The 17,089-nt window shown below is 34.5% G+C and overlaps 1 protein-coding gene across 1 annotated transcript; it reads left to right on the top strand.

Annotated features, from left to right (window-relative positions):
• The first annotated feature begins 14,241 nt into the window (after positions 1-14,241).
• Positions 14,242-16,833, top strand: LOC109798761 (cytochrome b-c1 complex subunit Rieske-4, mitochondrial). The gene is made up of 2 exons (XM_020359148.3): positions 14,242-14,531; positions 15,947-16,833. The coding sequence occupies exons 1-2, from the start codon at positions 14,366-14,368 to the stop codon at positions 16,588-16,590; spliced, it is 810 nt and encodes a 269-aa protein (XP_020214737.1). The 5' UTR covers positions 14,242-14,365; the 3' UTR covers positions 16,591-16,833.
• Positions 16,834-17,089: the final 256 nt, after the last annotated feature.

Genomic DNA, 17,089 nt, shown 5'->3' with positions numbered 1-17,089 from the left:
CGATAAATATTGATTATCACTAATACATAGGTGTATAAGTTGGTTTAGATTTTATTAAAAAAATCTTACAAGATTCATTGAAAATAAATAATTCACTGAAAAATAGTTTTTTTAGTAAAAAAAATTGTAATTGAATACTATCAAATTTTGCTTACTTTTAAAAAAATTATGATTATTTTAATTAAATATCACTAAATTTTGATACATTCTTAAAATTTTTTTATTGTTTTAATTGAGTATCACATGACTTTTTTATATATAAAAAAAGTCTAAATATCACAATATTACTTTATAATATAAATATATTTTTAAATTTTAGACAAATACACCCCTTAAGAAATGTTAACCGAAATTATTAACACTCTAGAATCTACTACAACAACTTAATTTATAAAAGTTTATTTAAAACTAAATAAACATAATGAATATTCAACGGATTCCGTACAATTATTTTTGTCTATAATTTCGTTTTATAATTAATTATAATTAATTTATAAATAAAATATTATTATTAATGTATTTATAATTATTTTATTAAATAAAAAATAGTTAATTGATTTATGTCCTAATTTGGACCAACTTTTTTTTGTGAGAAAACTTGTTCTAACGTTAAAATCTTTATATAATAAGATTTCATAATTAATTGTAATTAATTTCTCAATAAAACTTATTATTAATAAATTTATAATCCTTTTATTCAGTAAAAAAAAAATAGTTGACTAAATTATATATCAGTTTATAAATAAGATTTCATCCAACCATCACTTGTTGCTCTCAAGACCTACTTCTAGTATACTCTTGTATTAAATACACTAATCATACACACAAAAATAAGGATATTCTCGGGATAAAAGATTCTTCATATCTATATGTAAATGACAATGACAACAAAACAGAGTGAAAATCTCTATTACTAGTTATACAATGCATAGTGCTCAATAATAATACAACACAACAACAAAAACAATATCAAATGTCGTCACCCATGCAACTACATGAAAATCACCTCCAATGACCAATTTATTCAATACAACCATAGTGAATGTAACGTAGTAGGTTATTTTAGAAGACCCAAAACCCAATATGAGTGATTTAGTAGTCCAGAACGGGTCGTTTCTAATTTGGAACGGACCGTTCCAAATTACTAAATTGACCTGTAAATTATAGTTGAGAACGGACCATTCTGGATGGAGTACAGGAAGTTCTAGAGGGAGTAAGGGACGTTTTGGAGGGAGTACGAGCCGTTCTGGATGGAGAACGAGTCGTTCTGGATGAATCCCAGAACGGACCGTTCTAGTTTCAGAACGGGTCGTTCTGCATGTAATTTTTGCACATGATGAAGGGGTGCAGAACGGGCCGTTTCGGATTCGAAACAGGCCGTTCTGGCCACTCCGGAACTTCTATAAATAGGGGTTGTGTGGTTGAAGAGAAAATGAGGTTTTTAGAAAGAAGTTTTAGAGAGAAGGACTCTAGGTCTGTGAGCTTCTTTCTCTCCCAAATTTCTCTGTATGATTCTTTTTCTCCTCTAAAACACTAATGCCTTCTGTCTTTTCTTGAAATTCAGATTAGGAAGCTTGCTTTGGGAGGATTGAAGTTCCGGGTTGAGCTTCGGAAGGAAATTCTACTTCTTCTCAGTTATTGGCTATTTTGAGCCAATCTTCAAGTGAGGGAAGCTAGAATGTTTGTTGTTTAAGTTGCATGTGAGTTTAGAAACTCAATTGATGCATGAAAGTCGAGGATCCATGGCTGGATCGGAGAATTCGCTCATTTTTTGGGTTTTGAGAAAAAGGAAGATTTTGATGATTTTGATGCATAGGTTGGATGCATGTGAGATTGAAGTTTATTTTGAGTTGTATGGAGTCTATGCATTGTGTTTTGTGTTTGCATGTGGTTGGATTTGTTAATTTGGATGAGAGTTTTGAACTCTCTGACTGGGATTAGGCTAGGCGCAGGTTGAGCGCGCCAGGCGTGGAAGAGCTTAGGGCTCTCGGGTTGGATGTTAGGCCAGGCGTGATTTGGTTGCGTCAGGCATGGAGACTCTTAGGAGTCTCTATCTCAAGGACACCAAGCGTGAGTATGTTTATGAATGAAATGATGCTAATACATGTTAAGTTGAAGTTTTGGATCATGTATGTATGATATATGATGTATGGTGAGGTGTGATTCATATGTATGCATAGTGATAATATATATGAATGTTTAAATATGATATGGCATGAGTATATGTTCATATGTGTATGATTATTGATCATAATGGTGGGTAGATCATGTATGATGTATGATGCATTATTGCATGTGATGTCTTGTGACATGTGTATGATTATTGATCATAATGGTGGGTAGACCATGTATGATGTATGATGCATTATTGCATGTGATGTCTTATGACATGTGTATGATTGTTGATCATGATGGTGGGCAGACCATGTATGATGTATGATGCATAATTGCATGTGATGCCTTATGGCATGAGTCTAGCCTAGGACTTGAGGAGAGGAAAGATATTTTTGAACTGGAAGAGCTCACACAGAGTCTCTTGAGAGTGGTGCTTGGATAGGCCACTAATATATGAGAGTGGTGCTCAGGTAGGCCACTGGATTTGGGAGAGTGGTGCTCAGGTAGGCCACAGGGTTGGGTGAGTCTCCTCTAAGTCCTTAGCTAGTTTTGGAGCGGGGTATGAGGTCGAGGGTTATTCCCTTAACCAAGTACTCGGGAAGGTGCGTGGATCCTTGTGGATAGTCGGTGGGCGAACTCCACAATTGACTTGGTTATGCATGTCAAGGTCGTGGTAAGCCCGTACCTAGTTGTGCTATACTTGACGGTGGATCTGGACTTCCAATTGTGTAAGTGACATCATCCGAGTAAACCCGAGTGAGGATTATATGTTGTTTAGCTGTGACCGAGCAGGCACATTGGGCTTGAAAATGGTTAGGGTGGTTTCGGTAGGATGGAATGTCACTTATACAGCTCTATTGTTAGGGAGATCTCCTAGGTGAATGCATAACGACGCATTAGATGATTGATATGCATTGATATCTGTCATGAGATGCATTTATTGCATGATTATTAATATGATGAAGTGTGGTGTTTGTCTTCATGATTGGTGGATTGTATTTTATGCATGAGTAGTATTGGATAGAATGTATGGTGTGACTCTATGAACATGATTGATAGTTGGATGATGTATAGTATAGATTTTATTCTGTACTTGTATGATTGAGTTTTGAACTCTAGCTTACCCTTCTATTTCCATGTGGATGGACTGCGATGATCATACTGTTGCGGAAACGTCTAGCAAATTTTAAACCAAAAGCAAAACAAGAAAGAAAGAACACCAAGAATTTAACGAGGTTCAGCCAATTATGCCTACTTCCTCGGACACTACCAAATATATTTCACTAAGAAATATTACAATAGAGAGAGAAGAGAAAACTACAAGCCTTAGAAGTTACAAATGAACTTGTAGTTGGGATGATTTCAAAGTGAAGGGAAGGGTTTCTATATATAGAACCTAAGGCACTACACATTCCCAAACCTATCCAATGTGGGACTAATTTGGCCACATCAAAAAAAACTTATTCGATGTGGGACTAAATTTGCCACACCATATTCAACAAATCTCCACCTTGGCAAATTTCATATTTTCAAATCTCTCATCTTTGATAGTGTCTACCAATGCAGTCTTCAAATTTTGATAATATTAATCAAGTCCAAACAGTGTTGGAACTTGATTGAATCTACTACCTTTGTCAATATATCAGCTGGATTCTCTGTGGTCCTTATCTTCTGGATAGCCACTCCACCTTCTTCGATAATCTCTTATGAAGTGGTAACGAACATCAATATGCTTCGTCCTTGCATGGTAAGTTTGATTCTTTGCCAACATGATTGCACTTTGACTATCACAATGCACCTTCACATGCTTTTGTAGAATTCCTAATTCACCAAGCAACCCTTGAAGCCAAATTGCTTCCTTCACAGCCTCTGTCAAAGCCATATACTCTGCCTCTGTTGTAGACAAAGCTACAGTTGACTGTAAAGTAGACCTCCAACATACCGGTGCTTTTGCCAAAGTAAAAACATAGCCAGTAGTTGATCGACGATTATCCAGATCTCCAGCATAGTTGGAATCACAATATCCAACCACATTTTGACCATCTTGTTCCTGCTGAAATACCAAACCAACATCTACAGTGTTCAGAATGTACCGTAGAATCCATTTCACAGCTTGCCAATGCTCTTTTCCTGGATTATGCATGTACCTGCTCACAACCCCTACTGCATATGAAATGTCAGGCCTTGTACACACCATAGCATACATTAAGCTTCCAACAGCGCTAGCATATGGAACTTTAGACATGTAGGCTTTCTCTGCTGCATCTCTTGGAGATAAATTTGCACTGAGTTTAAAATGAGAAGCAAGTGTTGTACTAACAGGTTTGGATTCATCAGATATGCCAAAACGTTTTAGTACCCTTTTCAAATACTCTTTCTGAGTTAAACAAAGTCTTCCCAATTTTCTGTCTCTACTTATCTCCATGCCAAGAATCTTCTTTGCTTCACCAAGATCCTTCATTTCAAATTCACCATTTAATTGAGTTTTTAACTTCTCAATTTCCTCTTTGTTCTTGGAAGCAATCAACATATCATCAACATAAAGAAGAAGATATATAAAAGATCCATCATGCAGCTTGCGCAAATACACACAGTGATCGTACTTGCTCCTTGTGTACTTTTGCCTCAACATAAACTTGTCAAATCGTTTGTACCATTGTCTTGGTGATTGCTTCAATCCGTACAACGATTTTTCAAGTTTACAAAACATATTTTCTTTTCCAGCAACCTTGAACCCTTCAGGCTGAGTCATATAGATTTCCTCCTCCAAGTCTCCATGTAAAAATGCCGTCTTTACATCCATTTGAACCAGTTCCATATCCAATTGTGCCACCAAAGCCAACAGAACACGGATGGAAGAGTGTTTTACAACTGGAGAAAACACCTCATTGTAGTCAATTCCTTCCTTCTGAGCATAACCTTTGGCTACTAACCTTGCTTTGTAGCGTACTTCTGACTTGTTAGGAAATCCATCTTTCTTTGCATATACCCATTTGCACCCAATTGCTTTCTTTCCCTTTGGAAGATTTGCTAACTTCCAAGTCTGGTTCCTTCTAAGGGACTCCATTTCTTCGGACATGGCACTTCTCCACTTATCTTCTTCTGAACCTTTGACTGCTTCAATATAAGTGGTAGGAATATCATCACTTGCAACTGGAGATGCATAGGACACCATATCAACATAACGAGCAGGCATTATGGTTGTCCTCTTTGGCTTTCTTAATGCAATTGATTCAAGTTGCTGTGGAGGTTCTTGGATATGAACCTCTTCTTCATCTGACTCCTCATCTACCATAGGAGTTTTTTCTTCATCATTTGCTGGAAAAACAATCTTCCTTTCAAACTCCACCTGTTTTTGGAGTACCATTCTTCTTTTGTTCTGTTGTCACCTTTCCCAACATGGTAGATTCATCAAAGGTGACATCCCTGCTAATGATTGTCTTCTTGGTCTCTAGGCACCAAAGACGATATCCTTTTACACCAGATGCAATCCCCATGAAAATTGCTTTCTTTGCACGAGGATCCAATTTTGACTCCTTAACATGATAATAAGCAGTGCAGCCAAATACATGTAAGAAATCATAATCTGTAGCAGGTTTTCCGAACCATTTCTCTAGTGGTGTTTTGCCACCAATTGCACTTGATGGTAGGCGATTGATAAGATGACTCGCATATACAACAGCTTCAGCCCAAAACTGTTTGCCCAATCCAGCATTGGACAACATACACCGAACTTTCTCCAGCAATGTTCGATTCATGCGTTCTGCCACTCCATTTTGTTGTGGTGTGTGCTTGACTGTGAAGTGTCTGACAATGCCGCTTTCTTCGCAAGCCTTCTTAAATGGATCACTCGTGTACTCCCCACCATTGTCTGTTCGAAAATGCTTGATCTTTCGCCCAGTTTGGGTTTCCATCCTCTTTTTCCATTTAAGGAAAATTCCAAGCACCTCATCCTTAGTCTTCATTGCATACACCCAAATTCTCCGGGAAAAATCATCAACAAAGGTGACATAGTAGTGGTTTCCTGCCAATGATGCTGTTTTTGAAGGTCCCCACACATCAGAATGAACATAATCCAAAATACCTTTAGTATCATGGATAGCTGTTCCAAATTTCACCCTTGTCTTCTTCCCTTTGACACAATGCTCACAAAAGTCCAATTTGCAAGCCTGAATATTTTTCAACAATCCTTGTTTCATGAGTAAATTCAAGGATCTTTCACCAGCGTGTCCCAGCCGCATATGCCATAACTTGGCCGACTCCAACTCCTTCTCGTCACTGGATGCCACTGCTGCAGTTCCAATAATAGTAGTACCTTGGTAATAGTACAACCTATTATTTTTCCGAACTCCTTTCATTACCACCAGAGCTCCAGAGATTATCTTCATTACTCCACCTTCTGCGTGCACCGTGAAACCCTTCTCTTCTAAGGCTCCCACAGAAATGAGATTTCTTGATAAACTCGGGACAAAACGAACATCCTTCAAAGTTCTGATTGCTCCATCACGATTCTTCAATCGAATAGAACCAATCCCATGTGTGGTAAGAGGAACATCATTTGCTGTATAAACAACTCCTTCTTCTAGTTCTCTGAAATCATAGAACCATTCTCGATTAGGACACATATGATTGCTGCATCCCGAATTAAGAAGCCAAGCACTAGAAGAGCTGGTTGAACCAGAAACAGCAAGTGAACAATCTGAGTCATCAACATACTCAGCTACATTTGAATCTGCAACAGTCTTAGATTGACCTTTGTTTTTTAGTTTAGGACAATCTTTCTTCCAATGCCCCTTTTCTCGACAAAAGGCACACTCATCTTTCCCAACTTTAGCCTTCGACTTCGATCGCTTCTTCTTTCCTTTCGCCTGGATCACCGGACGTCCTCTTGCAACCAAAGCTTCATTAGCCTTCTCTGAGCTATCTTTTTTGTCTTTTCTCCTCAGTTCATAGCTGTATAGGGCTCCACAAACTTCATTTAGAGACACAGCAACCTTCCCATGGAGTAGAGTTGTTTCCAGAAACTCAAACTCTTCAGGAAGTGATCCCAACAACATTAGGGCAAGATCCTCATCTTCAAAAGTCACGTCCAGGTTTAACAAATCAGCAACAAGCTGATTAAAACTAGTGATGTGATCATTCATTGTGGCACCAGGAATGTAAGTGAACCGAAACAGCCTTTTCTTCATGTGAAGTTTATTCTGACTGCTTTTCTTCAAGAACTTTTCCTCCAACTCCGTCATCAACTTACTAGCAGAGGTCTCTTTGCAGAATGCATACTTCTGCTCTCTTGATAAGCATGACCTTATTGTACCACATGCCAATCGATTGAGGGTCTTCCAATCTTCATCTCCCATACTTTCTGGTTTCTTTCCTTCAATTGTAATGTCTAGACCTTGCTGAAAAAGAGCATCTAGAACCTCACTTTGCCACATGCCGAAATGACCGCTGCCATCGAAAATCTCTACCATCAACCTTGGATTCCCACCAACAGCTCTTTGCAAAATGCTTGAAGAAGCATTCAAAGTTGATGATGTAATTCTAAGTGGATTTTCTTCGTTTGCCATCTCAGCTCAATTTGAACAGAGGTTTAAAATTTGCTAAATGTCAAATAATAAAAAATCCAGGATTAAGGAAAAATTTTCTGATGTGCCGACTATAGAATACCTACAGCGCACAGAGCATAGTGTTTTTTCCTTAAAATAACCTGGCTCTTGATACCAATTGTTGCGGAAACGTCTAGCAAATTTTAAACCAAAAGCAAAACAAGAAAGAAAGAACACCAAGAATTTAACGAGGTTCAGCCAATTATGCCTACTTCCTCGGACACTACCAAATATATTTCACTAAGAAATATTACAATAGAGAGAGAAGAGAAAACTACAAGCCTTAGAAGTTACAAATGAACTTGTAGTTGGGATGATTTCAAAGTGAAGGGAAGGGTTTCTATATATAGAACCTAAGGCACTACACATTCCCAAACCTATCCAATGTGGGACTAATTTGGCCACATCAAAAAAAACTTATTCGATGTGGGACTAAATTTGCCACACCATATTCAACACATACCTTGTATGGGAGCAGGTCAGGGCTAGCTTGGAGTTGAGGTGACCGCTGCGAGACGGGGAGTTTGATCCTCGTGTTAGAGTTACCATTTTGGGTAACGATTTTGTCTGTGCTTGACCGACACTAGGAAATATTATTTTTGGGATGATTGTATATATATGGTGTTTTATTTTATAACCAGAAACTTAGTTATTTTCATTCTTATGTATATTTGTATGTATAAGTTATCTAGCTTAATATTTCTCTTAGTTCACTAGTAGTAGTGCGATTCTACTAACTGTAGAAACCATAGCGGGTCGTTACAGTGAACCTGTCACAACACAGGTGGGATGCTTCCTTTTGAGTTTTGATGAGATAAATTCACTCTTATTAACAATTTCAAGGAGCCAATTTGGAAACATGATCTTTCCTTTTTGATGGGGATGAACTTAATGCTACATGAGTTATGCTCAAAGTTAGAGTTGTTTGTTGTTTTCAAGCACACTGGTAAGCTAGATGTTGGTCATTATGTTACTTATCTACCATTAAACAATCGAAGTTACACATGTTATGATGCTTGGGTTACTCAAGTTCATGAGAACGAGGTTGCACAATATTACATGATGTTCTATGCGCAAAGGATGCTTTACTATAAAGCCATTGATAAACAAAAGCAAATGATATGACATGACTTCTAGATTGGTACATAACTAACATAAGGAAACAAAAACAAGGGAAAATATAATGTATTCGCGTTGTTACTAGAATCTATCATTTTTAGAGATGAATTTAATTATACTTTCTAGTTGGAACTAGAAACCAGCCAAAAAAATTTAGGCACTCCAACTTTTTGGAAACTTAGGTTATGAATTTCTGAAAATGATATTTATTCACCCCATGCTTGGAGCTGGAGGCCTTGCAGATGTTCCTTAATATAAGGAGAAATTAAGTATTAACTAAGAGTTACAATTTGCAAAATCTTCAGGCTTTTTGACCTCAATAAATTAAAAAAAATTAAAAATACATGAAATAAATTAAAAAAAAAATTAATTACTGAAATAGGTAGTTTTGGACAAGTCAGCACACACGTGGCACTGAAACGCCTGGGGGTGGGCGTTTTTTAGAAAAAGCCTCCCCCCAGGCGCATTCTATTGCTGATGTGGTACGGGCAGATTTGAACTGAAAACGCCTCCCCCCCAGACGTTTTGTTGACGTGTCAGATTTGAACTGAAAACACCTTCCCCCAGGCGCCTTCTAGTTTTAGAAAGAGCCTCCCCCCAGGCGCTTTCTATATATGGCAAATTTGAAAAGAAAGAATCTGTGGGGTAGGCGTTTTCAAAGCCACCTCTCCCTGAGAAACGTAATTAATTAAATTTTCTTTAAAATAAATATTTATGTTTAATAAGACTTTTCTAAAATATATTTTTCAATGATAGTGTTTTAGAAAATTTCTTTTCAAAAATAATACTTTATCTTTTTCTTTTTTATTTCAAAATTAAATTTCAATATTTTATTAAAAAAATTGTTAACAGTTAAAAACATACCTTGTATAAAAATATAATTATTTATTACAAATTAAAATATTTTATTTGTTTAAAAACATTTATTTATTATAAATTTTAATTATAATATAATTTATATAATACAAAATATTTATTTACTGATATTTTAGTTATATAAAATGAAGATTTATCTTATACACATCACATATGAGAATAGTTGTAAAAAACACATTCAAAGTAGTTGTAAAAAAAATGTTAAAATACAAGTTAACTTTTTTAGTAACTATGTTGTTAATACAAAATAATTGAGTCTTTTCTCTCAGTAATATATTTTTTTTACACAAAACCTGAATTCTAAATTTAGAGAATTGAGTCATACACCACTCAGACTAGACTTATTAAATGTTAAAAATTATTTTGAGTCTATTATAGAAAGATGTGATTTTAGTTAATTTAAAAGTTACATACCGAGTTTGGAATTTAATGCGCATAAATTTTATTTGAATTTATTTCACTAAATGAATTAGTACTTAAAACAATGGTGAATTATTATTTTTTAATTTTTTGTTTTTAAATAATATTTTCTCAAAATTAGGACATGTTTTCTTACTTTTAAAAATAAAGATTTACTCCTTTTATTTTCTATTATAAGTAAAAAAAAATGTCTTGAATATAAGCAAATCACAACTACTTGTATCTCTTTAAAAAAATTTAAAATATCATTTTTTTGCTTTTCAATTTTCTGATACTCATATTCTCTATTGGTTTGTCTCATATTATGTCCTCACCCTTCTTATCTAAAAATTAGTTTTCAAAAATTCATCCTTATATATAAAATAAAATCGGTTATTTTGTATGAAAATATTTTTAGAGAATTTATTTTAATAATATTTTTTTTTAGAAATTCCTATAATTTTTTATCTAATATTTTAATCTGTGCAATATATATGCTAAATATTTGTTATATATAGTTAAAATTTTATAAGAAATTATATATAAATAAATACTGTTAGAAAAGAATGGCACAATCCAAGAAGGGGGTGAATTGGATTCTATGACCTTTTAAAAATTATCAGAGTATTTAGGATCTTTATTTCACTTTTAAACTTTTCTAAGACTGAATTTTCAAATGAAGCTTTTCTAAATACTTGTTATGAAAATATGAATGCAATATGCTCACTTGATTACAACATAATGAGGTTCAACAATAATGCTCTAATTCAGATTTAAACTGTCAAAATTCACATACACTTGTTAATCAAGTTTTATCTTCTTTAAAGTTCAACCAAGAAATTACACAATGTAAAAGATAAGGTAGAAGAAGATTGCACAAGTCTTTTATACTGGTTCAGTCACTCCACATGTGGACCTACATCCAGTCCTTAATCAACACCTGATTAAGATTTGTTTCACTATCTTAAGCAAGAAGGTTTACAAGCACACACACATGCATATACTTCAACACAAAAGATAACCACTTTCTTGACCCCAAGAAAGCACCCCTTGTAGAACTCACTACAAGAAACCTTACTACTTGAGAAACCCTTCTCAAGATTTTTTACAAAGATTCACAAAGAATAAAGGAACGAATTCACCTGAAATTCTTGAACAAATCTTTATCTTCCCCTTTCAAGAATATGATGATGATTATCTTCTCACAAGCTTTTCACAAACGTTTTCACTCTTGGATTTCACAAAGAAAACTCTCCAAGATGTCACAAAGACTCCACAAAACGTTTTTCACAAATTGATTATCAGTTCTAACTCTTGTCTGAAGTTTCTCAAAGTTCCAACTATTTATAAAAGTTTCAGACGCAGATAATCGATTATTTTAAAGAATAATCGATTATTTTGTTCTTCAGGTTTTCTGGAAACCAACCAAGAACAATATAATCGATTATTTTGCTGGATAATCGATTATTCCAGAAAGTTGTTCTTGGAATAATCGATTATTTTGGCAAATAATCGATTATTGCAGCAAGGCATCCCATTTTGCCTATTGCTGGAATAATCGATTATATTTAACAATAATCGATTATTTTGAGTTAGTACTTAAAACTTCATTTTAAGTCTCAAAATAACTTTTCAATGTTTTAACTCATCATCATATACTCTCTACTTAGTTTAGATATAGATTTGATTATGCACAAAGCATACTAAGCACTCACAATATAAAATCTCATTCAAAACAACTTAATTTCTAAACTCTATTACATTGCTCCATTACATAGCATTTTCTTGACTTTTTTTTGACTTTGTTTTTGTGCTTCCAAATTGTAAGTTGTTGTTGTACACTTGTGTTGTGATCATCAAAACTTCTTTAGGCTTCAAGCTCTCCTAAGCTCAACAAATACTATATTTGATAATATAAATTATATTTAAAATTAGTATACATAAATATTTTTAAATATATAAATTATATTTTAGTTTATGATAAATCATTTTATTATAACACTATTTTTTGATAATTAAATTTAAAATATTAATATTTAATTATAAAATAATTATATTTTCATTTTATTTATCATATTTATTTATAAGTTAAATTTTATTTTTTAAACAAAGTCAAAATAATTAAAAATAATATTGTGCTACAATATAAATTATTTATCTCAATTCTAAAATATACTTTATACATTTAAAAATATCTATTTATATAAATTTTAAATATAAATTATATATTCAAATATAATATTTATTTATATGTATAATTTATTATAAAATTTAAATATAATAAACATTTACTCTTTGCGATATGTAAACTAAAATATTAGTTATTTTATGAAATGATTTTAAAAATAAAAAAACAACTTAATCAAACATAATGTTTCTCAGGGAGAGGTGGCTTTGAAAACGTCTACCCTACAGATTCTTTCTTTTCAAATTTGCCATATATAGAAAGCGCCTGGGGGGAGGCTCTTTCTGAAAATAGAAGGCGCCTGGGGGGAGGCGTTTTCAGTTCAAATCTGACACGTCAACAAAACGCCTGGGGGGGAGGCGTTTTCAGTTTAAATCTGCCCGTGCCACATCAGCAATAGAAGGCGCCTGGGGGGAGGCTTTTTCTAAAAAACGCCCACCCCCCAGGCGTTTTCAGTGCCACGTATATGCTGACTTGTCCAAAACTACCTATTTCAGTAATTAGTTTTTTTTTTAATTCATTTCATGTATTTTTAATTTTTTTTAATTTAATGAGGTCAAAAAGCCAAATCTTCAAATGTTAGCTGACTACTTGGCCACTGAAATCAAATTGGGATTTATGTAAATATTCAACGGCTTTTGAATCCAAGTATTTTTTAGCTGCTACATGCAAAATTTCAACTTAAAACATATGGAATTAGCTAAAATAAAGAAAATCACTTAAAGAATTCTCATTATTATATTGCGAAAACCAGTTTTTGGGTTGTTAGAGTTATGTTTAAAAAAGTTCAAACTATCATTTTATGGATTTTGGAGTCGGAATAAATTGAAAAAAAGAAAAGGTGTAAAAATTGCTAAGCCCAATATGGTCCAACCCGAATGTATCCACTCGTGTAATTTGACAAACCCAAACCCCATTAATAGTTGGAAATGAGCTTATTTTTTGCTGGTCAATTTGGATCAGTTTGTCTAATTTCAACCCAAACTCAATCATGACCAAGCCTATATTTAATACACAACAAAACTAGTTTTTCGGATTAATTTGCATCAAATCAGTGAGATGCAAATGAAATAAAAGAACAAAAAAGACTAAAGAGAATAAAAGGAGCGATGAAGTGAAGAGACAAAAGAAGAGGGTCTTTTGTGAAGAAGAAAATAGTGAGATTGACAGAGAAGAATGTTAGATTAATTATTTAATTAAACTAATTTGTGGATTAAGATTAATCAATTATTAAAAAATAATTTTAATCATTAATATTAATATATTAGTAATTAATAATAGTCAATTATTATTATTATTATTATAACACCTAATTATTTGATAGATGTTATATTGGACTTTTTGTTTTGAATAACTTGTGATAGGTTGGATTATTCAATTAATATTTAATGAGAAATCTTTACCTTCTTTTAATTAATTATTTAATTATTATCTCATTACACGGTTAATACTTTATTTTGTTGAACTAATCGTGATTGAATATAATCTCTTCTTATTCAACTATTTTCAATAATATATATTTTTTAATATCATGAAGAGTAAGATAAAACAATTCTTTACATAAGATATACAAATTTTATTCTATCATTCTTTCTATATTTATATAATAATATACTATAATTTTGCATCTATATGATTTTTGTATGATTAGGAGTTTATATTTTTTCATCAAAGAAAACATGGTTAAAGGGAAAGGAGAGGTGGAAGAGGGAGGGGTGTGAAAGGAGGAAATTAAAGTTAAAAAAAAAAAAAAAAAGTTGTGTGAAGGAGAAAAAGGGGGAGTGTGAATAGTCGGGGCCATAGCTTCGGTGACACTGGGGCATGGCAGGCCCCAAATTCAAAAACCAACAACCCAAGACATTGTGGGCCGAGCGTGAACTTTTGAGACAAGGTTCGGCCCAGCCCAAACCCGAGGCAAAAACTGGCTCTGAATAATGACATGACATTCATGGAGAGACATTTTCGTTTCGTTGTGAGAGTTTCGTGGTTCCGTTGAACAGAAGAGGCACAATCGCAGGGCGAGAACGAACGAACGAACGAACGAAGAGAAAGGTGAAGAACAAACATGTTGAGGCTCGCAGCTAAGAGGCTTTCCTCTCTCTCCTCCACTCCGTCGAGGGCCAACCACGCCGCCGCCGCGTTTCTCTCCCGGAGCCCCGCCGCACCGCCCTCCGAGGAACGCAGATCCGACCCGTTTTCGCCCCGACCCCAATTCTTCCTTCCCATCAGAGGTTAGCCTTCCCCTTGTGTTCATTTATTCGAAGCCTCTAAACGATTCGTTTCGCTCTTTTTTTTTTTTTTTTTTTTTTTGGATCTTAGGGTTCGTTTCTGCGTGATGCGTGTCTTTGATTGGATGCTTTTTTGTTTTGGATGTTTGTGTTCATGTGTGAGGCTAAAATTTTAATGTGATCGATGTGCTGGTGGCTGATTTACGTAAAAAGGTTTTAGCTTAAGGAAGCGTTTCGTTTGTTGATTGCAATCTTTTTGGAGGTCGAATACTCCCTTTGGATTTTTAAAGGTTTTATTTATTTATTATTATTTAAAGAAGAATAGAATATGGGGTGAGATTCGTTCTTGTGTTCTTCACTTGGAATTGTGAGTTTGGATTCTGAGCTACTATTTGCATCTTTTTTTGGGGTGAAATTCGGTTTGGGGTTATCTGTTTATCTCGCATTACCTGTTATACTTATAGATAACTCTTGGTTTGAAGAAATTTAAGCAACCTGATTGGTAGTTAAATGTTTCATGGCCATATATTCACTGTCTATGCAGTTTTAATCCATTCCGGTGGAAGTGTAGCTCTTTTTGCTTCCTTGATGGAAATTTAGTTGCTGTTTGTCATTATTGTATATCAAAACTAGGAGGGGCATCTGTGATAGTAGACAGCAATATAGACAGTTTTGTGCTCCTTTGAATTATGGTAAAAACAGTGTTGTGTTGTTCAATAAGGGTATATAAAGAAAACCGTTAGGGGTGAAAGTGGAAATTTATTTTTCATAGTGGTGTATGGATGTAAACTAACATGTTGAAAAAGTTGCTAACTAATTATATGTATTCTTCTGTTTGTGGTACTACTAGCTGGTAAAGATTCATTGCTGTCTTTAAAACTCGATTGGGTTGAAATAATGAGGTTGATTGTTTTGCACTTTTGATGCTGGCTGCAATGTAAGTGTGTAAATAGTTACTAAGCTGTTTAGTTGGTTGGACACTAAACATTTTTTAATGGGGCATGATAATCCTTGTGATTTTTCTATTTGTATGCTATATGGTATCTCTTTGTGTCAACATTTGATTTGCCACTCTTCTACATCACTGGATCAATAATTTATAGCAAAGTATTTATGTATTCTGTTATTTGTTAGTGAGGTTTATGATTTACCACTCTTCTGTCTCACTGTATCAATATTTTATAGCAAAGTGTTTATGAATTTTGTTATTCCTTAATAAGACTTATGTATTCTGGTGGGCCAGTTTGTCGAAATTGAAACGTAGGTAAATTATACACTGTTTCATATATTATGTCACTCTGGTGGTTTGAATTTGTAGTTTTGAATTGTGATTTGTGCATATGTTGATTCTTTGGGTTCTTCCTTTAGTTGAAGTCTTGCTTTTCTTGGATTTATTGATTTTATTTTATTTTGTCCAGGTTTTGCTACTGAAACCCTGATCCACACCAAAGAAAACAGTATTATTCCTGAAATTCCTGCAACTGTATCAGCTGTTAAAAACCCTTCATCAAAGATTGTATATGATGAACACAACCACGAACGATTTCCTCCTGGTGACCCAAGCAAAAGGGCATTTGCCTACTTTGTCCTATCTGGTGGTAGATTTATCTATGCCTCTCTGGTTCGTCTCCTTGTCCTCAAGTTTGTGCTCAGCATGTCAGCAAGTAAGGATGTTCTTGCTCTGGCTTCACTTGAAGTTGATCTCTCTAGCATTGAGCCAGGCACCACTGTGACTGTTAAGTGGCGTGGAAAGCCAGTATTCATCAGGCGCAGAACAGAAGATGATATTAAGCTGGCAAACACCGTTGATGTTGGATCTCTTCGTGATCCCCAGCAGGATGCCGAAAGAGTCAAGGACCCAGAATGGCTCATTGTGATTGGGGTTTGCACACATTTGGGTTGCATTCCCTTGCCAAATGCTGGTGACTTTGGTGGATGGTTTTGCCCATGCCATGGTTCACATTATGATATTTCTGGCAGAATTAGGAAGGGACCAGCACCATACAATCTGGAGGTACCAACTTATACCTTCTTGGATGAGAACAAGTTGTTGATTGGTTGAAAACCTCCATCTGCTTCCTAGTGGAACGAGTCCACAATTTTTTTGATTTATTGGATAATGTCGAAACGTGCCATAGACATCTTTGGCCTTGGAATCCTTTTTTTTTTTTTTGTTTAGCAAGTGTTTATGTAACTCGGAAATTTGAGTATTACTGCTTGACGAGACTTGTATCAATAATCGCCTGACATTTTTGCATGTCGTATGAATGTTCAAAATCTGATGCCTCAGGCATATTGCATTGTATTTTGCATATCATGAATAACATTTGGAAAACTATTTAGCAAATAGGTTGGTTAATATGGCAGTTTGCTAATTGCTTTTATGCGTATAAGTACAACATTGTGTCTTGTGTAGTTAACTAAAATGGGTCTGAGGCGAATTTCAAAACTGCCAGCTGGCTCCTAGAGCATGGTGGTTCACAACATTTGATCAAGAGAACCGGGTGTGGCCAATTTTATACATCCACTTGATCATTCCTTTACATGATTTTGGATATTTT

Source organism: Cajanus cajan, chromosome 4 (genome assembly GCF_000230855.2).
Source record: "Cajanus cajan strain Asha chromosome 4, NIPB_CcT2T_4, whole genome shotgun sequence".
In the NCBI taxonomy this organism is placed as follows: Eukaryota; Viridiplantae; Streptophyta; class Magnoliopsida; order Fabales; family Fabaceae; genus Cajanus; species Cajanus cajan.
This window is presented reverse-complemented; position numbering and strand designations above follow the sequence as displayed.

Bases quoted from the DNA above. Each gene is read 5' to 3' on its own strand.
- LOC109798761 (XM_020359148.3), top strand. From the start codon at position 14,366: ATGTTGAGGCTCGCAGCTAAGAGGCTTTCCTCTCTCTCCTCCACTCCG. The intron at 14,532-15,946 runs GTTAGCCTTCCC...TATTTTGTCCAG, and splicing joins ATTCTTCCTTCCCATCAGAG to GTTTTGCTACTGAAACCCTG.